The sequence below is a fragment of the Hippopotamus amphibius genome, chromosome 4, assembly GCF_030028045.1.
Source record: "Hippopotamus amphibius kiboko isolate mHipAmp2 chromosome 4, mHipAmp2.hap2, whole genome shotgun sequence".
NCBI lineage: Eukaryota > Metazoa > Chordata > Mammalia > Artiodactyla > Hippopotamidae > Hippopotamus > Hippopotamus amphibius.
Window position 1 is genome coordinate 136,252,812 of NC_080189.1, and position 23,123 is coordinate 136,275,934.

Below are 23,123 nucleotides of genomic sequence, written 5' to 3' on the forward strand. Positions count from 1 at the left end.
CCTTAACTTCTAGGTCACATGACTTAAACAGTTGGTTTACATCAATGGGATTTACTCTATAATCAAAAAACCTGAAATACTTCTTTTTCACCTAACAGAAGAATGGTAAACTTGCTATGTTAAAACAGAAAGCTAGTAACCAGCCACAGCAAAAGGGAGCATGGACTCAGGAGTGAAAGTGCCTTGACTGGATTCCAGCTGCATCACTGAGTAGCTTTGTGATCTTTGGGAAGTCACTCAACATATCTACGTTTCATTATCCTCATCTTTAAAACGGGCATAACAGCAGTACCAAACGATTTCTTAAGGCTGCTGTGAGGTTTAATGAGATAATCCCGCACTTAGAACAGGACCTGACACCAAGGAAGCTTTCAATAAATGTTAACTATTACCCTTAATATAAATTGAAGTTATCTGTTTGCTTAGGTCTACATCAGTATTCCCAGAACTCAAAACACTATGTTCTAATTGTTCTGATTTGCTTCATCTGCAAAAGGCACTTGAAAATGGCTTCAAATGATTGAGAAATAAAGAACTGACAAAACCCTGTTATTTAAGTGACTAATTTTATCCGCTACAACTACTTCACTTAGAAAACCTACACTATGAAACAAGAAGTTTGCAACAAAATAATGACAGAATCTGAATAACACTGTATTCAGGATTTCCTCAGCTGATGAAAGTAATTGGGAAATGTATAATACTTCCTGCACAGATGCATCTAAGGAAAGCAGGCTATATTTATTCAAAAATTATAAAAGGTTACAATATAAATCAAACAAAATTAATTGTTAAAAGTTAAGTGACTCATATGTATCCAAATTCTGACCAAATCAAGACAATTCAATGCACAGAAAGAATATTATATAGCTCAAGGAGCAAAAAGCAATAAACAGAAATGTCAAAACAGAAACTACATAAATATACAAATCTACAGTTTTAATGTAACAACAACAAATGGTAAATACATGTGTTACCTATTTTTCTCTAACATTAAAGTAGTATATTTTTCATATTTAGTAAAAACATATGTAATGCATAAAACCTTTAATCACATGTAATGTAGTCTAACAAGTGTGAACCATGTAGAATGTAAAGTTTTCTTATGTGAAGATGTACATTTCAGTTCATTATCACACATATTGTAAAGATGACCCACAAAAATGTTTATCATTTGCAACTGTATACAGAGAACAAACTGCCCAGAAATTAGTATTTCTTGTTAATCTTACTGAGGTGTGTTAGAGTGGCCTGCCTAAAAGGACAAATTACTTAACGGGAGGCTTAAAATAGCAGAGATTAGTGTAAATTAAATAACATATGAGTGAAAAAAAAATACAATGTTCAATAGCAAGAGGTTAGAAAACTGAATACTGTGGAAAAGATTTATTAGTCTGTACAAGTTGGTTTTGATAAACTACTGGCTACTTGTTACATTAAATTACCAAGATTTTCATTGCAACAATATTTCCCCACACACATCAAAATCTGGAAGCAATATATGCCTTTCTCAAATTATAATTCAGTGTTTTCTCCCCCAACCCTCAAAACATGGAAATAGGTTTCTGAGTATCAACTAGCCGTTTATGGAAGTCATAAGATACAGATATTCATTAACGTTACACAAGCTACAACTGAGGCACCTGGACAACTACTACCAACATTTACGGGAACAGGTGTTGTTTTTAAAAGTGGTAAGTACTACATGAGTTACATAAACACACTACACCTGTCCTTCTGGAACCAAAATGGGGGGAAACCTTACTGCCATTCTGTCAAACACCACATACCCCGAAATGCTGCACAGAGGGTCGTGAATCCCATGTACATATCACAGAATCAAAACTCCAGTTAAGCAACTGAGCTACACTTGAAGTAAATTAAAGTAAGACCAAACTTCTTTAATATATCAATGCTATTTTAGAAGCAGCATTAGAACAGAGATTTAATTATAAATTGTCCTGGGCTACATCCTGTAAAGAGAATTCTGCTTCGACCTAAAAGAGAATCCGTCAACAAACATCCTAGGAAAGCTGCAGCGCATGCTCTCTGTCATTCCTGAAGGGAAATTCGCCAGGTTTGATGATACCTGTGTATCTCCCAGTGGTCCTTAGGAGTTCTACATAGCAATTAATTCAGTAATTGATAAGTATTTAAGCAAAAGGGAGACTGAAAATAGACCTTGTATCAACATATAGTAGATAGGTGGGTTTTTTAAAAAATCACATGATGAATGTAAATCATAAAATCAAATGTACTTATAAAGGTACACCTATTTCATGTTACATAAAAAACTGCGGACTGCAAACTGCATGCTTACCATAACGCTGTAACTGGAAAAGTCAATGAGCAGGATTTCTTGCAAATATTTACTGCCATGATACAAAACAAATATGTGCAAACTGCAAGGACCCTAAAATAGCAGTTAAAGAGTTTATATACAGAAAGATGACACTATCTGATCAAATATGCAAGAGATGGAATTTCCCAGAGTCTATAACACAGAACAGTAACCACCACAGGCTCCTCCTCCTTGGCCTTCTTCCCTGTGTGTCAGTTTGACTCCTTTATTCTGGTTCTCACTTTCCCACAGTCCCGGCGTCTGAATGATCTTTTCAACAAGTTCCTCAAAAGCACACTGTACACCATCACAGGTTTTTGCACTTGCCTCTGAAATTCAAGGAAAAATGTCAGACTATATTCTCTTCTGGTATATCTCCATGTTTTTCTGGAAAACTATCACAGCAGAAATATCAGCCAACAACATATAAAAAGCCAAATTTCTCACCACAGGTTTATTATGAGTGAATTTCCTGCAACTCTCAAAGTTGTATCTATTTAAATTCTATCCATAAGACTAAGTGGTATATATAAGCCCAAGATTTTGTGATAAAATTGTAAATTTTAAAGCCCCACTCAAATGTTAGGCCAAAGTTCTTTACTTAATTTTTTAGTTAGTTCTTAAAACTACCCCCTGAAGCAGATAACATTCTCATTTTAGAATAAGGAAATTTAGGCTCCAAGTTAAACAATTAATCTGGTTGTTCTGTGGCAGCAACCCAACAGGTGGCTGGATAACTGATACACAACCATGAATACCAGTCCCAGTTCACACTTATGCTCAGAAGACTCAGGCGGACGCTCAGCGCTGCTCCCCAATCCGCTATTTCCCCAGTGACCACCTTCTTCCCAGTCTGAGGTAACTACTTATACCTTCATCTTAAAGCTCCTCTACCTCAGCTGATGAGCTAGCTCTATATTGAGAAAAACAGAAACAACCTGGCAAGAACTACTCATCATCCCACTAACAGAGCTACCTAACCCACCTGCACCTGTGTCCTTAGGCTTTGCCTGCACTCCTGTTACAACAGGAGACCCATCCTGGCTGCTGTCTGAGGCCACCCCTTTGTCTAGTTCCCGGGATCCCATCCCTGCTCATTCACTGAAAGATCATGTGCCCTCTCTACTGGGTTATACCAATCAGCTTAAAAGCCCACCAAAATTACTGTCCATCTTATTTATCATCCATCTGCCCAACCAACCAACTTGCCCTGCAGCCCACACATCTTCTAGTAGCCACCTAGTTTCTCTACACTGACCACTCCTGGTACCTCTCTCACTGGCACATCATCCACAGCCTTACCTGCTGGCACCACCTCGTTCTGCTGACTCCTATTACCCCAGGGCTCAATCTTCAGCCCTTTTCTACCAAGGTTTTCCTGTAGTAACTGCTCCAATTCCATGACTTTAAATGCCACCTAAACAGCAGTGACCACGATGTCCACTGCTGTCTGAAAGACGGTTCGTTCCTATGTCTAAGCAGAAATCTCGATTCCCTCCTCCTCTGCCTAAACCTGCTCTTATCTCAGTCTTCCATATCCCAGTTATGGCACCACCATGCACCTAGCTGCTCATGCCAGACACCTGAACTTGTCCTTGACTGCTCTCTTTCCTTATCCTCCACACCCAGCCTATCCGCTGTCAGCTTTACCCTCAAAGTATCTCCAGCACCTGCCAACTTTCCACCATCACCAATGCCACCGCAGTCAGCGTCCCCAGCATCACTCATCTCGGCCACTCTAAGAGAATACCCAGCCTCTTGCTTCTGCTACTCATGGTTCATTTTCTACACAATGAGTCTCTTTAAAAGAATATCAAATCACAGCACTACTCCTTTGCTTTCCACCACACTGAGAATAAAATTAATTTCTTTACCATATCCTATGAGGTCCAACGTGACCTTTTAAAATCTCATCGGCCATCAGCACCATCCTTTCCTCCAACATACACAATACTACAGCCCACAAGCTTTCTTCTTGCTGCTCAGACACACTAAACTGGTTCCTACCTCAGGAAATACTTGTTGTTCTCTCAGCCTGAGATGCTCTCTGTCTAGATCTTCGCACCACGAATTCTTGCTCAAACGGCACCTTCTCAAAGACCTTTTCCTTATTACCGCCCACCCTGGTCATCCTCTCTCCCCTGACAATGTTTTCCTTCCTGCACAGCACTACTTACTTATACAGTCTGTTTCCCATACTGGAACGGGAGCTCCCTGAGGGCAGGGAGTTGGACCATTTTGTTCACTGTTATATCCTCAGTGCTCAGTAAATATTGATTGAACACACAGAAATGAAAAACATTTAGCAAGTAAGCAGTAGAGGTACTATTCAATCCCTTTCTTTTTTTTTTTTTTTTTGAAAGTAAATTTTATTTTTTGGTTTTTCTTCATCTTTATTGGAGTATAATTGCTTTACAATATTGCGTGTGTCTGCTGTACAACAAAGTGAATCAGCTATATGTATACATATATCCCCATATCCCATCCCTCTTTAGCCCCCCTTCTACCCTCCCACCCTCCCTATCCCACACCTTTAGATCTTCACAAAGCATCCAGCTGATCTCACTGTGCTATATAGCCTGAGAAAACCATAATTCAAAAAGATCCATGTACCACAATGTTCACTGCAGCACTATTTACAATAGCCAGGACATGGAAGCAACCTAAATGCCCATCAACAGATGAATGGATAAAGAAGATATGGCACATGTATACAATGGAATATTAGCCATAAAAAGGAATAAAATTGAGTTATTTGTAGTGAAGTAGATGGATCTAGACTCTGTTACACGGAGTGAAGTAAATCAGAAAGAAAAAACAAATACCGTATGCTAACGCATATATATAGAATCTAGAAAAATGGTACTAATGAACCTAGTGGCAGGGCAAGAATAGAGATGCAGGCATAAAGAATGGACTTTAAGGATACAGTGGGGGAAGTGGAAGCTGGGACGAAGTGAGAGAGTAGCACTGACATATATATACTATCAATCCCTTTCTAAAATTCCCTATACCTTCACTTACACCACCCCGCTTCTATCTATATATGATGTTCTCCCATTTCCATTTCCTGATTCCTACGAGGCTCTAATACAGTGGAATAGCTAAAACAGTAATTCCTAAAGCTGGCTTCACATCAGATTCAACTATAAACTGCCTTCCAAGCTCTGTTTCAGACCTGTGATAAGTAAGGTCCAGAGAGCTGTAATTTTTAAAAGCTCCCAACTTTTTCTGTAAGTGGCTAGAGAGTTAATGTTCTAGGCTTTGATGCCACAGTTTCCACTGTAATGACTGCGCTTTGCCATGAAGCACAAAGGCAGCCACAGACAACAATGCAGACGGCCAGGCACCACGTGTTCCCACATGAATGGTGGGCCCAGATCTGGCCCATGTTGTCGTGCGACAACCTTGCTCTACTGTGCTTCTCAAATATTAACGTGCACACAAATCACATGAGCATCTTGTTAAAATGCAGATTGTAATTCAGAAAATCTGGGTCAGGGCCTGAAAAGAAGCATTTCTAACAAGCTCTCAGGTGTTGCCACTGCTGCCAGCACATGGACCAGCAGGTACGACTGTAGCGCTGGGTTCCTGGCTTTACTGAAGGAGAGGAGTGGTGTGACTGTGTTCTACACGACTTCACATAATGTGATCCTATTCTTTTTCACAGAAGGAAAAATAAGGAACCTGGTTTTACAGTTAGTTTTATAACTCAAGACAACTATGAACTAAATACACACATTTTATGGCTCGTAAAGAGAACGTAACAGAAACTCCATTTAAAAACTCGTCATTAATAATGAAAAGATACATATTCACACACCTACCTATAAACAACATAGAATGCTTTCGTGCAAACTTCAGGCCTTCATTTCTGTCAACTTCACGATTTTCCTAAAAGATAAATGCAAAGATTAAGAAAAGCTACCAAAATATACAGCCAAATTGCCAAGTGTGTGACTTCTCACCTTATCAATTTTATTTCCAACTAGCATGTTTACTATATCATTTCTCGTGCAGTATGTTTCCAACTCATTTAACCAATTATCCAGTTTAACAAAGGTGTCTCTTCTCGTGACATCATAAACTGAAATAAAAAGTCACTTGTTAAATAAATATCAAAAGAAACAAAGAGATTATATTTCTGATACATACTAGGTACTGCTGTTATTATACAAGCAAGTCTGTGTTTTCTAAGCCTTCAGTGCTTAAAACTCAATGTCTACTGATCCAGGTGGAACAAGTGTATTTAAAAAAATGCATTTACATACACACTTCCACTTTATTAACATATGCTGTGAGAGAAATAAAAATTATGCAAAACAACAGCTGTCCCCATTCATAACAATAAAAAAGGTCTGTCTAAAAACCAAAAGGTATTTAGATTCAAATCTGTGACAAAATACAAAAAAGTTTTACATAAATTTAAACATCTATGATCCTGTTATTTTATTTCTCCCAAGGACCAGAATTTGAAAATTTGAAAAAATATGTAAAGTTAGTGGGTGGAATCCTGATTGTCTTTCTCTGTTTTCACTTTCATTTCACATAATTCTGCTTATACTAAATAAAGAGCTTATTAATTTAAAGTGTTTTCTAAACTTAGGAGATGTTGAACCAAAACCATGAGAGTCACTGTCAAAGTAACAGAAATGAAACCAAAGCCTCACAAGTCATGATATAAAAAGACATTTCTCCCTACAACTGATCAATATTCATTTTAAACAGTTTCCCAGGAATATTAAGAATAAGCACTTTTCTATAAATTATACTGAAAATCTGAACTTGGTTTTTAAGTTCTGTGTGATTATAAATCAATAGTATTAAGTGCTTTGTGCTACTTTTCAAGACTAATAAAACAGATTCTACTAAGCAACCAACACTCTCCTTCCTTTATAATGTGGCAGTAAATACTAGTGAACTGCTGACTGAAGATGGGCTTCTGGTAATACTCTAAGACAGAACAACAAGCAACATGATGACTACTCCTCAATGATGTCCTCATCAACATGTGCTTTTAACCCAAATAAATTATAGGAGTATTTTATTTTAGTTAAGTGATTTTTAGGTTGTACTTTAAAAAATGTTTTCTATAATCTTCTTTCAGGAAAATGCATAAAACCAAACCACTCCTTATTACATGTTTCTAATTTGTTATTTTTTAATTGCTAGACAAAGGGCTGAAACAAAATTTTAAGTTTAAATATTCATTAATATTACATGACGTTAATATAACTTCAAGTCACATAAAACTAGCTCTAAATAAAGCAAAAACTTACTGATCTTCACAAACAAGGAAAATTAGAAATTCCAGTAATAAAACAACAATAATTTCTAAACAGTATATTAAAGTATAACCTTACCTAATATAACACCCTGTGCACCTCTATAATAGCTGGGAGTTAATGTTCTGAACCTTTCTTGACCAGCAGTGTCCTAAAAGTGACAATCAATTATTATTAAACAAAGCAAAGTATAAATAATAGGCCTTCAACATACTAATGTAAGAGTAGAAAGCTGAATAGCATTATTAAAATATCAAGCTCATCTAAAACTTAAAATTTAAATAAGGTGTATTCTTTTACTGACAAATGTTACATAAAAATTAAATTAACAAACTGCCTCATCTCTAGAAAAAATGTAACAAAGCACAGGTTTTCTACCATTTTGGATTTAAGATTTCTACCACACATGAAATACATTTCATTGAAAGCCATGGTTCTCAACTCTGGTGGCACAAAAAAATGTCCTGGGAAATGAGAAGTACAGATGCCTAGGTTCAACCCACAAAGATTCTGATTTAACTGGGATATGACAGAAGTTTTAATCTTCCCAGGTGATTCTAACATAGAATCAAGGTTGAGAACCGCTGATTTGAAGAGAATTACAGGGGTGTCTTATTATAGGTAAGCAATTTTTAGGCTGTACTTTAAAAAATGTTTTCTATGTATCTTCTTTCAGGAAAATGCATTAAAACCACACCACTCCTTATTACGTTTCTGACTCATATCAGGGGTAATGAATATAAGATGTACACTAGCTAGGAAATGTAAATTTCATAAGGAAGGGACCTCATCTGCTCAATCACCCGTTTAACCCCAGGGCCTAGAGAAATTCTTGCCATAGGATAGTTGCTCAACTTTTACTGAGGGAAAAAAAAAGAATAAACTAACTAACAAATCTCTTTTTCTGGGCCTGGGTCCTTCTGTCTTCTTTCTACCATCCCTTGGACTGTGGCGGTTAAGTCTACTTAAGATTATGCAAAACAGCAGTTTGCAAACTGCTGCCTCAGCCCACCAACTGTTTCATTATATGTTTTTATTAAATAAAATGTTACTGGAACATGGCCAGGCCCATTCACTTATGTATTGCCGTATGGCCCCGCTTTGGGTTGAACTAAATATTTACCATCCGGCTTGTTAAGAAAAAGTTTGCAGTCTGCTAATGTAAAATAACGTGAAGAAAAGTAAAGACGTATATCAAACGTCAACAACTGCCAGTCCCATGGTTGTAAGTGTGACTTTAGCTATGGAGCAAGCAGAAGCTCTGTTGGATCAGAATTTATAATAACTACACAATTTATATGTTTAACTAGTCAGAAGTTAGATTTCTGCTTGTTTTCATAACAGGAATTTGCAGTAAGAGTAGCACCATCTTTGTACAAAGAAAGCAGAGCTTATTAGATGTGGTTTTATTTTCTGATGGGAGTAGAGAGAAGCATTATTAAAGACGGAAATGGACAAAGCTGGAAAGGATCTAGAAAGGCCAAATAATGGAACGTGGGGAGTGGAAGTGAGGGAAGGATGTAGAGAGAAACCACCTCAGAGGTGGGTGACAGGTAGGTCACAATGTGTGTGCAGCACTTTCAGGGGCAGAAGAGGCAGGGCTGTACCTGACTATTCTATTTGAATAATCCTAGAAGGAGCAGCCAAGTGGGAGAGGAACTGATTTTGTTTATATGAATAAAATACCGAAGAAGATTTAGAGGAAAACAACACATTCATATATTTCTAATACTGAGTGAGAAGGCCTTCCTAAATATGACATGACACCCAGATACATGAACAAAATAACTGATTTAATCACATAAATACTAAACCCTTGGTATGGCAAGAACATCTCTCCCCAACACAGCACTCACCTCCCCCGACCCCCAACACTCATCCTCAAGAAGATTTGAAGGGAAAAAAATCTGCAGCATATGACAGAGTTAGTGTTACACACACATAAAAACATTAACATAAGATTTTAAAGACAAATGACAGAGTGGAAAAAATATGGTATATGACAAATAGCTAGTGTTTTTATTATATAAAGACTTTAATCATGAAAAAGATGAGCACTAATATAAAAAGGGCAAAGCATATAAGAGAAATTCATTAACATATAATCAATAAAAATATAAGAAAAAATCTCATTAATCAAAAGCACTGCAAATATAAGTGAAAAAATATTACTCACAGAGGCAAAAATGAGAAAGATTAACAATATACAGTACAGAAGACCTTTTTCTTATATCCCAATGTTAAATCTTCACATCTTTGAGCCAATAATTCAGCTTCTAAGTATACATCATAAAGTAACTGGACAAGTACACACAGATGCAAAAATCAGGATGCTCATCAGAGCACTGCTGATCTTTGTGGAAAACTACTGACAGTGTAAATACCTTTCACTAAGGGTTGACTAAATTAAAGTATAGCCATAAGGTGGAATACAAGTGGTCATTTAAACTGATGTACTTCTATATTTATTGATGCAGAACAATGCACACACTGTGTGTGGGGGGATGACAGGCAGGCGAAAGGATTAAGATATAATCTTTTCTTTTGGAAAATTACATATAAACACATGTGTAACAATGTGCATGTGTCTAATATATTTTATAGGATGTTCACTAAAATGTAGACACTGGTGAAAGATGAACTTTCTTCTCCAGTAAATTCATACTGTTTTGATTATCCTTTTTACAATGAGACTATATTATCCTTATAGTCAGGAAAAGCCTCTCTTATTTACAAAATATTTATAAGTCTATGATAAAGATGTCACTTCAATAATACCTGCCAGCCTTTTTATTGAGCAGGAACTAGAAAGTAAATTAAAAGCAAACAAACAGAAAATCTCTTGTATGAAAGTAACATGTCACAGCAACCATCAAGCCTCAGACCCTACTCTAAACTGTATATTTCTCAGAGCAGGAACAAGGGCAGAAGAGGTAATAAATCAAGCAGGAAAAACATGAAGCTTAGCAAACTCAAGCTTTATAGATATCGATACTAACAAACATGGAAAATAATTTTTTCTAAGTATCACTGCATTCCCTTCTCCCCAGCAACTGCGTTTAGCATTAGTTCAGTGTAGGCTGTCTTCTTAAAAGTTTAAAGAAACACATTCAATAACAATGATTCTCTCTGGCAGACGATTTTCTTTAATACTCTGTTTTCAAATATCCTGAAGGGACTGTATATTTTAAAAATCTAAGTAAAACAAGTCTCTGCCTGATTACAGAATTATAACTATTTATTGTCTATCCTTTAATCAACATCAAATCTCCCGTTATTTAACACAAATTGCTCATTCACCTCTAGAACACTACACACATCGATTTCTGCTTCTTCAAAAAGTACGAGTTTAATATTTACACAAAATACATTTTAAAAATTCTTACCCATATTGCAAGTTTAGCCTTATTTCCATCCACTGAAATTGTTTTCACCTTAAAGTCAACACCTTGGAAAAATGAAAAATTTGATAAGAATTCCAGTAAAACATACTTTTAAATCAATTACCAAGAAAATGAAGAAACAGAAAAGCCACTTTATTAAATGCCCAAATTCACACCCAAATTCTTAGAGTTATGGATGTGAATTGAAGATAAAAGAAAAAGTGTCACGAAGGTTCAGCAGCTTAGGATTTAATCAGGAAAAATGAAAAGCAAATGCTTGTAAAACTCATTTACCTACCTGTACTTCTTGAAAAAACAAAACTTTTATTGAAAAAAACAAAAGTGTAAGGTATAACGTGTAAGGCGTAACGTGGTGATTGACTCTGCACATTAAAAGCCAAGAGCTAGAATTCACAGTGCTGATGTAGAGAAGGTCTCTGGTTGACTGTGGATCGGGGCACTTTCCCAGAGTTCCCTAAGCTACTATTAAGAGTGCTATCCACAGCTGGCCAACACCCTAAATCAGATTCTGATTGTAGACAGCTTGGAAGACTGGTAAAATTATAAAGAGGTCACTCTCTCCTTGCCTTATGAATTCTTTGTTTATGTTTATGTTGTTTATGCTAAAAAACAGTATTCATTCTTTATAACCTTATCAATAATCACTTGCTACTGCACAACTGCAAAAAGAGAATTTACACACAAAAACATTTTTACCCAATCCTTTAAGAATCTTCATAAGTAAAAGGGAAGTACTCAAAGTGCAGTGAAAATCTGTAAGTACTGATTTATATAAAGAGAATATGAGTTTCATAAGAAGTTACATAAGTTTCTACTACAGCAGCCCCCCAAAAACCTCTCCCTTCCCAGGAAAAGGAGTTGACACATGCCATCTGGCTTAAATGCCCACATGTCTTAAAAGAGTATCAAAAATAATGTACAGTCTATCCCACTGGCCAGAGGGAAAACATTAAGTCAAGATGCTTGGAAAGAAACTTTCAAAAGATTTTAGCTTGTCACAATTAATTCAGAATAGCCACAACTAAGATGATATACACAACTGCTCATACACTAAATACTTCCTAGAACACCTGGCACCAACATGGAACTATATTAGTGATTCTTGGGTGATTTCTAGTAATCTATTACACACACAAATTAGGTAACAAAAATGCATTTCAAAACATGCATCATGCCAGGTCTTTCTGTATGCTAAGGATTTAAAAAAATAGTTTGGTGTCTTGGGCTAAGGTGATAAAGAAGTTGATAAAGTCATGCCTAGAATGTCAGACAGCCATGAGTTAAAAGACAGTGCTGATTGCACAGTCCAAGGAAAACCAAAGAGCAGTTTCTCTACAGCAAAACAAACAAAAAGTCCTATATGTTAAATAATCTTGGATTCATCAGGTCTAGATAAAGAAATCTGCCACACCATCTATACAAAAAATATTAAATTATTTACATTTTACTTATATTGCTTAAAACAACAACAACAACCAAAAACCCCAAATGCAAATGTGAGAAAATGTGGACAAAGAAAATGGTTCTGACTTGGTGGAGGTACTAAATGAAGGCCATTGGTAGATATTACATAGAGATAGCCTATCACACATACTCTATAGTTAAGTTCTCAAAGTTCTTCAGAGAAAATATAAAGAACTTTTTTTTTCTTAAACACCCAAGACAACATGCTCAAGGGCAGACTGGCTTTTCTGCTAGCTACCAGCAAATTAGTCTACCCAGGAAAAGAAACTCAATGTTCCCAGAATGTTTGTGTTCTCCTTCCCTCCCCCAATATCCTCTTTCTCTTTTATAATTTCCTCATATATTTCTTGACAGTCTAATGACTGTCTCTGTCATACATATAATTTGCATGTCAATAACTGCCTCCAAGTTACTCCTGACATACTAGATTTGAAAGCTACAGACAACACCCTCAGGAAACACTTCCCCTTGAGTCCTACCATCAAAGTCAAAAGACAGGCAGCCTGAAAGAAAGGGTACCTCTTCTGGGCCCAGGACCTTCAGTTCTCATTCATCTTTCCTTGGTTCCTCTGGTAAATCTCATGTGTCATAAATCAGAAGTTGCCACAATCCTCTCCTCAAGTAGACTAATTTGAGACAGTAGCTCAAAGAACTCAGGAAAACAGTTAACTTACTTACTTACTAGATTACCACTTTATTAGAAAAGGATACAACCCAGCAACAGCCAGATGGAAGAGATGCAGAGGGCGAGGTCTGCGGAAGGGACACAGAGCTTTTATGCCCTCTTTAAGCATGCCATCCTCCCAGTACCTCCATGTGCTTGCCAACACAGAGTGCTCTGAACCCGTGGGGTTTTTTAATAGAGGCCTGGCTGATTAAATCATTTGCCTTTGGTGATTAAACAAAATCTCCAGCCCCTCTCCCCACCCTGAAAGTGAGGAAGGTAAGATAAGGCTGAAAGTTCCAACCCTCTAATTACCAACACATGGTTGGTTCTCCTGACAACCAGCCTCTACCTATGCTTAGGGCCTTTCCAGAAGTCACACCTTTAACAAAAACTCAGGTGTGGTTGAAAAAGGCTTGTTAGGAAAATACAAAAGACATCCTGGGAATTCCCTGACAGTCCAGTCATTAGGACTCAGTGTTTTTACTGCTAGGGCCCAGGTTCAATCCCTGGTCAGGGAACTAAGATCCCATAAGCTGTGTAGTGCAGCCAAAAAAGAAGAAAAGAAAAGAAAAGAAAAGGAAAAGAAAGAAAGGAAAAGAAAAACAAGAGACACCTTTAATGACTCTTTTCAGTTAAGAAAATCTAAGGGTTTTAGGAGTTCAGTGCCAGGAACCAAATGTATATTTCTTTTTACAAATTACAAAATCACACAAGAACTGTCACTTCATCTTTTCTCTAGCTGTTCATTTGGGCTTGCATTTTTAATACAATATTCAATTATGTTCCTTTGCAGGAATCATTTTTTAGGCACATGCCTATTTTGTGAAGGTTAAGTTAGTTAAAACAAGATAATATAATCAGTAAAGCCTTTGAAATAAGCAATAATTACCAAAGATAATACCAACTGCACTGTAAAGAAATACCATTGAATGGGAAACCAAAACATATCAATGAAATCATCTGCTTTATCAAAAGGAGAAAAAGCAATCAAGAGAAACTGACTCGAAACTAGCAAAGAAGGATATTAAAAACAATTATAACTGTATACAATATGTTCAGAAAGTTAAGTAGACATGAGAGAGATTTAAAAACCCATATCAGGGGCTTCCCTGTTGGCACAGTGGTTAAGAATCTGCCTGCCAATGCAGGGGACACGGGCTTGATCCCTGGTCCGGGAAGATCCCCTATGCTGCAGAGTAACTGTCTGTGTGCCACAGCTACTGAAGCCCTCGTGCCGAGAGCCCATGCTCTGTAACAAGAGAAGCCACAGCAATGAGAAGCCTGCTCTCCGCAACTAGAGAAAGCCTGCACGTAGCAACAAAGACCGAACACAACCAATATAAACAAATAAATAATTAAAAAAAATCAAACATCTAGAGATAAAAATGACAATGAGGTTAAAAAATATATATATATATACAGGATGGAATTAACAGCAGATTAGACAATGCAGAAGAAAACACATGTGAATACATAAGAAAAACCCATAAGTAACATCATACTCATTGGTGAAAAACTGAAAGCTTTTCCCCTCAGATTAGAACAAGATAAGGATGCCTAGTCTCACCACTTCTACTTTCAGAGTCCTGGAAGTCCCAGCCAGAGCAATTAGGCAAGAAAAGGAAACAAAAGGCATCCATATTGGGAAGAAGTAAAATTATTTCTGTTCACAGATATTTCTTATTTTTAGAAAATCCTAATGATCCTATTCCATACACATACAAAAATATTGTTACAACTAAGAAGTGAATTCAGCAAAGCTGCAGGATATAAAATCAACATGCAAAAATCAGCTGCATTTCTATACCCTAGTAATGAACAATCCAAAAAGAAATTTTTTAAATAACATTTCATTTGCAATATTATCAAAAAGAATAAAGTACTTTAAAAATAGATGATGATGATGATGAGACTACTACTCACGAATAAATTTAACCAAGGAGCTTTAACATTTATCTATTGAAAACTACAAAACTGCTGAAAGAAATTAAAGAAAACACAACTAAGTGGAAAGACATGTTGTGTTCATAAGTTGGAAGGCTTAATATTGTTAAGATGACAATACTACCCAAAGGTATCTATGGATCCAAAACAATCCAATAAAAATTCTAACACCTTTTTTTGCAGAGTGGAAAAGCTGACACTCAAATTCATATAGAATTATAAGAGACACTAAATAACAAAACAATATTGAAAAAAAAAGAACAGCTGGAGGACTCAAACTTTATAACTTGAAAACTTACTACAAAAGGACAATAATTAAAACAAATGGTACTAGCATTAAGGACAGACATTTAAACCAATAGAATAAATAGAGAGCCCAGAAATAAACCCTCACATATATAGCCAATTGATTTTCAACAAAGAAGCCAAGACCATTCAATAGGGAAAGGTCAGTCTTTTCAACAAACAGTGCTCAGAAAACTAGACATTCACATACAAAAGAATGAAGTTGGACACTCACCTTATATCACATACAGAAGTTAGCACAAAATGGATCAAAGACCTAAACATAAAAACTAAATCTTAAAAACTCTTAGAAGAAAACATAGAAAAAATTTTTCATGACATGGGATTTGGCAAAGATTTTTTGGATATAACACCAAGAGTGCAGGCAACAAAAGAAAAATAAACCGGACTTCACCAAAGTTAAAAACTTACGTGCATCAAATGACAACATCAAAGGAGTGGGAAGAAACTCACAAAATGGGAGAAAATAGTTGCAAGCCAGTTATCTGATAAGGGATTAGTAGCTGGAATATATGAAGAATGCCTATAACTCAATAACAGAAAACCTTATTCAAAATGGGGAAAGATTTGAATAGACACTTCTCCAAACAATATACACAGCCAACAAGCACATGAAAAGATGCTCAACATTATTATCCATTAGAGAAATGCAAATCAAAACCAAAATGAGACACTACTTCATATCAATATGACTAAAATTAAAGAAAAAAGTAAAAAATAACAAGTGTTGACAAGGATGTAAAGAAATTAGAATGCTTGTGCATTGCTGGTAGGAATGTAAAATGGTACAGTCACTGTGAAAAATAGTTTGGCTGTTCCTCAAAAGGCTAAAAATAGAATTACCATATAATGTAGCAATTCAACTCTTCCGTACAAACCCAAAAGAACTGACAAAAGGAAACAAATAATTGTACAACAATGTTCACAACAGTTTTATTCCCAAAAGCAAAAGGTGGAAGTGACTCAAGTGTTCATGGACAGATGAATGGATAAACAAAATGTGGTATGTACATACAAGGGAACATTATTAGCCATAAAGTGGAATAAAATTCCAATACACACAGCTATGAAATGGAATGAAATTCTGATATATGCTACAATATGGATGAACCTTAAACACATTATGCTAAGTGAAATAAGCCTATTACAAAAGGACAGGCAAATTCATAGAGATAGAAGGTAGAAAAAGTTACCAGGCACTGAGGGGAAATGTGGAGTGGGAAGTATTGCTTAATTGGTGGAGTTCCTGTTTGAGGTGATGAAAAACTTCTGGAAATGGAGAGTACTGATGGTTGCAAAACAATGTGAACATACTTAATGCCACTGAATTATACACTTAAAAATAGTTAAAATGGTAAATTTTACGTTACACTTTACCACAATAAAAAACAGATAACCAGAGAATCCTATATCTAGGAAAGAAATTCAATCTATGGATAAAACCATTCCATGAAGAAAACTCCAGGGTCCAAATGAATTCTACTAAACACTGAAATAATAATCCATTATAAACAAACTCTTACAATAAACTAAAGAGGAATGAATTCTTCCTTAGTCAACCTATGAGTTCTGCAGTACCCTGATACTAAAACCAGGCAAAGACACTACAATTAAAGAAAACTACAGATTAATATTCCTCAAGAGCATAGATGAAAATCCTAAACAAAACTTTATTATAAGTCATCCAAATAGGTGTAAAAGAACAATACACCACAACCAAGTAATGTTATCTCAGAAATAAAAGGTTGATTTAACACTGAAAAAAAAAAATCAACAAGGACTTTACTATATTAAACCAAAAAAGAAACTTCATATCATCGTCTCAAAAAATGTGGAAAATGCATTTAACAAAATCCAACATTCATTCCTAAGGAAACCTCTCAGCTAACTAGAAACAGAAGGAAACTTCCTCAACTTGATAAAAGGAATCCATGAAAACACACAGCTAACAGCACACTCAATGGTAAACAACTGAAAGTTTCCCCCTTGATATCAGGGAAAAAAGAAGGATATCAGCTCTCCTCACAAAACTGCACTGGAGATCTTCAGCCAAGGCAATAAAACAAGAAATAAAAGGCATCCAGATCGGAAAGGAACAATGTATAAATCCAATTGAATCTATGGGATTAAAAAAGCATTTAGAATGAATAAGCTAGTTTAGCAAGGCTGGAGGACACAAAATAAATGTTAACAAAATCAATTGTATTATTATATAATAGTAATGAACAGAGACAAATTTTTTAAAGATTCACTAGCGTCTTACATAAAAATCTATGAAATACTTAGGGCTAAATCTGACAAAAAATATGAAAAATATGTAACCACTCTGAGGCATTTTACCTTGCATCTAAAGGGCTCAGCTGTCTTTGTGTTGCAGTGTCTACAGCACTGTGACCTGCATGGGCAGTGGAAGTGGAAGGGAGGACACAGGAGACCCCAGAAGCCAGGAAATGTGCTTGGGCCTGGGCCTCTGGAGTAGAAGCGCAGAGTCCAGGATACTGGACTGCCAGAGAATTCCCACGACCAGGGAATATTAATTGGCTTGCACTCTCCCAGAGGTCTCCCTCTCAACACCAAGACCTAGCTCCATCCAACTGCCTGCAGACTCCAGTGCTGGACACCTCATGCCAAACAACCAGCAAGACAGGAACACAGCCCCACCCATCAGCAGACTGGCTGCCTAAAGTCATACTAAGCTCACAGACACCCCAAAAAACACCACCTGATGTGGCCCTGCCCATCAGAGGGACAAGACTCAGCTCTACCCCAGTCCCTCCCACCACGAAGCCTACACAAGTCCCTGGACCAACCTCACCCAGCAGGGGACAGACAACAGAAGAAACAGTAACTACAACCCTGAAGCCTGCTGAAAGGAGACCACAAACACAGTAAGTTAGACAAAATGAGATGACAGAGAAATATGTTACAGACGAAGGAGCAAGGTAAAAACCCACAAGACCAAACAAATGAAAAAGAGATAGGCAGCCAACCTGAAAAAGAACTCAGAGTAATGACAGGAAAGATGATCCAAGATCTCAGAAACAGAATGGAGGTACAGATGGAGAAAATACAAGAAATGTTTAAGACAGACCCAGAAGAACTAAAGTGATGAACAACACAACTGAAATTAAAAATACTCTAGAAGGAATCAATAGCTGAATAACTGAGGCAGAAGAACAGATACGTGAGCTGGAAGATAGAATGGTGGAAATAACTGCCACGGAGCAGAATAAAGAAAAAAGACCTTTGGGACAACACTAAATGCACTGACATTTGAATTACAGGGGTCCCAGAAGAAGAGGAAAAGAAAGGGTCTGAGAAAATACTGGAAGAGATTATAGTCGAAAACTTCCCAAAATGGGAAAAGAAATAGTCACCCAAGTTCAGGAAGTGCAGAGTCTCATATAGGAAAAAACCCAAGAAACAGGCTAAGACATATTAATCAAACTAACGAAAAATTAAATACAAAGAAAATATATTAAAAGCAACAAGGGAAAAGCAACAAATAACATACAAGGGAATCCCCACAAGGTTATCAGCTCATTTTTCAGCAGAAACTCTGCAGGCCAGAAGGGAGTGGCAGGATATATTTAAAGTGATAAAAGGGAAAAACCTACAACCAAGATTGCTCTACCCAGCAAGGATCTCATTCAGATTTGACAGAGAAATCAAAAACTTTAGAGGCAAGCAAAAGTTAAGAGAATGCAGCACTACTAAACCAGCTTTACAACAAATGCTAAAGACATCTCTCTAGGTGGGAAACTAAAGTAGAAAAAAAGACCTAGAAAAACAAACCCCCCCCCCAAATTAAGAAAATGGCAATAGGAATATACATATCGATAATTACCTTAAATGCAAATGGTTTAAATGCTCCAACCAGATAGACTGGCTGAATGGATACAAAAACAAGACCCATATATATACGTATACTGTCTACAAGAGACCCACTTCAGACCTAGGGACACATACAGACTGAACGTGAGAAGACGGAAAAAGGTATTCTATGCAAATGGAAATCAAAAGAAAGCTGGAGTAGCAATACTCATATCAGAAAAAATATACTTTAAAGACTACTATAGGAGACAAGGAAGGACACTACATAATGATCACGAGATCAAACCAAGAAGAAGATAAAACAATCACAAGTATTTACACACCCAACATAGGAGCACCTCAATACATAAGGCAAATATTAACAGCCATAAAAGGGAAAATTAACAGTAATATAAAATTAGTGGGGGACTTTAACACTCCACTTCCGCCAATGGATGGATTATCCAGACAGAAAATTAATAAGGAAACACAAGGTTTAAATGACACAACAGACCAGACAGACTTAATTGACATTTACAGGACATTTCACTCGAATACAGAATACACTTTCTTCTCAACTGTACATGGAACATTCTCCAGGACAGATCACATCTTGGGTCTCTAATCAAGCCTTGGTCAATTTAAGAAAATTGAAATCATATAAAGCATCTTTTCTGACCCCAACACTATGAGATTAGAAGTCAATTACAGGGAAAAAAACTGTAAAAAGTAGAAACATATTGGAGGCTAAAGAATATGCAACTAAATAACTAAGAGATCACTGAAGAAATTAAAGAGAATGAAAAAAAAAACCTAGAAACAAATGATGACAAAAACATGACTATTCAAAACCTATGGGATGCAGCAAAAGCAGTTCTAAGAAGGAAGTTTAGAGCAATACAAGCCTATCTCAAGAAACAAGAAAAATCTCAAACAACCTAACCTTACACCTAAAACCTTACACTAAAGAAAAAAACAAACCCAAAGTTCATAGAAGGAAAGAAATCATAAAGATGAGAGCAGAAATAAATGAAATAGAAATGAAGAAAACAATAGCAAAGATCAATGAAACTGAAAGCTGATTCCTTGAGAAGATAAACAAAATTGATAAATCTTTAGCCAGACTCATCAAGAAAAAAAGGGAAAGGACTCAAATCAATAAAATTAGAAATGAAAAAGGAGAAGTTACAACTGACACTGCAGAAATACAAAGGATCATAAGATTACTCTAAGAAACTATATGCCAATAAAATGGACAGCCTGGAAGAAATGGACAAATTCTTAAAAAGTACAACCTTCCAAGACTGAACCAGAAAGAAATATAAAATATGAACAGACCAATCACAAGTAATGAAATTGAAACTGAATAAAAATCTTCCAACAAACAAAATTCCAGGACCAGATGGCTTCACAGGTGAATTCTATCAAACATTTAGAGAAGAGCTAACACCTACCCTTCTGAAACTCTTTCAAAAAATTGCATAGTGAGGAACACTCCCAAGCTCATTCTACACAGCCACCATCAGCCTCACCAAAACCAAAGATATCACAAAAAAGGAAACTTATAAGGCCAATGTCACTGATAAACATAGAGGCAAAAATCCTCAACAAAACACTAGCAAACTGAATTCAACAACACATTAAAAGGATCATACACCCTGATCAAGTGGTATTTATCCCAGGGATGTAAGGATTCTTCAATATATGCAAATCAATCAATGTGATACACCATATTAACTAGTTGAAGAATAAAAATCATGATTATCTCAATAGATGCAGAAAAAGCTTTTGACAAAATTTAACACTCATTTATCATAAAAACTTTAGAGGGCATGGAGGGAACCTACCTCAATGTATTAAAGGCCATATATGACAAACCCACAGCAAACATCATTCTCAATGATGAAAAACTGAAAGCATTTTTTCTAAGATTAGGAACAAGACAAGGGTGTCCACTCTCGCAACAATTATTCAAAATAGTTTTGAAAGTCCTAGTCACAGCAATCATAAAAGGAAAAGAAATAAAAGAAATACTAATTGGAAAAGAAGAAGTAAAACTGTCAGTGTTTGCAGATGGCATGATACTATACACAGAAAATTCTAAAGACGCCACCAGAAAACTACTGGAGCTAATCAATGAATTTAGCAAAGTTGCAGGATACAAAGTTAATACACGGAAATCTCTTGCATTCCTATATGTTAAAAACAAAAGATCAGAAATTAAGGAAACAATCCCATTTACCACTGCAACAAAAAGAATAAAATACCTAGGAATAAACTTACCTAAGGAGACAAAAGATCTGTACTCCAAAAACTACAAGATACTGATGAAAGAAATCAAGGATGACACAAACGGAGAGATACACCACGTTCTTGGATTGGAAGAATCAATGTCGTGAAAATGACTATACTACCCAAAGCAATCTACAGATTCAATGCAACCTCCATCAAATTACCAATGGCATTTTTCACAGAATTAGAACAAAAAATTTTACAAATTGTATGGAAACACAAAAGACTGCAAATAACCAAAGCAATTTTGAGAAAGGAAAGTGGAGCTGTAGGAGTCAGGCTCCCTGACTTCAGACTATATCACAAAGCTACATAATTGAGACAGTACGGTATTGACACAAAAACAGAAATATAGATCAATGGAACAGGATAGAAAGCCCAGAAACAAACCCATGCACCTGTGGTCACCTAATCTACGACAAAGGAGGTGAAATTATACAATGAAGAAAAGACAGTCTCTTCAATAAGTGGTGCTGGGAAAACTGGATAGCTACATGTAAAAGAATGAAATTAGAAAACTCCCTAACACCATACACAAATATAAACTTGAAATGGATTAAGGACCTACATGTAAGGCTAGACACTATAAAACTCTTAGAAGAAAACATAGAACACTCTTTGACATAAATCACAGCAAGATCTTTTTTGACCCACTTCCTAAGGTAATGAAAATAAAAGCAAAAATAAACAAATGGGACCTAATTAAATTTAAAAGCTTTTGCACAGCAAAGGAAACCATAAACAAGATGAAAAGACAACTCTCAGAATGGGAGAAAATATTTGCCAATGAAGCAACTAACAAGGGATTAATCTCCAAAATATACAAACAACTCATGCAGCTCAATATTAAAAAAACAATTAACCCAATCAAAAAATGGGCAGAAGACCTAAATAGACATCTCTCCAAAGACATACACATGGCCAACAGATGAAAAGATGCTCAACATCACTAATTATTAGAGAAATGCAAATCAAAACTACAATGAGGTATCACCTTACACAGGTCAGAATGGCCATCACCAAAAAATCTAGAAACAATAAATGCTGGAGAGGGTGTGGAGAAAAGGGAACCCTTTTGCACTGTTGGTGGGAATGTAAATTGGTACAGCCACTATGGAAACCAGTATGGAGGTTCCTTAAAAAACTAAAAATAGAACTACTATATGACCCAGCAATCCCACCACTGGACACATACCCAGAGGAAACCAAAATTCAAAAAGACACATGCACCCCAATGTTCACTGCAGCACTATTTACAATAGCCAGGACATGGAAGCAACCTAAACATCCATCAGCAGAGGAATGGATAAAAAAGATGTGGTAAATATATACAATGGAATATTACTCAGCCATAAAAAGGAATGAAATTGGGACATTTTGCAGAGTTGTGGATGGACCCAGAGATTGTCATACAGAGAGATATGTCAGAAAGAGAAAAACAAATATTGTATATTAATGCATACATGTGGAAATTAGAAAAACGGTATACATGATCTTATCTGCAAAGCAGAAACAGAAACACAGACGTAGAGAACAAACGTATGGATACCAAGGGGGAAGTGCAGGGGTGGGATGATTTGGAAGACTGGGACAGACATATACACAGT

General features: G+C 36.3%; 1 protein-coding gene across 2 annotated transcripts in view; it reads right to left on the reverse strand.

The window, feature by feature from the left end:
- Positions 1 to 924: 924 nt before the first annotated feature.
- Positions 925 to 23,123, reverse strand: part of RAB18 (RAB18, member RAS oncogene family) — a 38,517-nt gene continuing 16,318 nt past the window's right edge. Inside the window, exons 3-8 of one of the 2 annotated variants that reach the window (XM_057731503.1) lie at positions 11,013 to 11,074; positions 9,483 to 9,533; positions 7,705 to 7,777; positions 6,310 to 6,428; positions 6,169 to 6,235; positions 925 to 2,670 (exon numbers count right to left, since the gene is read on the reverse strand). In XM_057731503.1, the coding sequence (XP_057587486.1) occupies positions 2,495 to 2,670; positions 6,169 to 6,235; positions 6,310 to 6,428; positions 7,705 to 7,777; positions 9,483 to 9,533; positions 11,013 to 11,074 (548 nt within the window). In that variant the 3' untranslated portion in view covers positions 925 to 2,494. The remainder of the gene's footprint in view (positions 2,671 to 6,168; positions 6,236 to 6,309; positions 6,429 to 7,704; positions 7,778 to 9,482; positions 9,534 to 11,012; positions 11,075 to 23,123) is intronic. The other variant, XM_057731504.1, reaches the window with a different exon arrangement.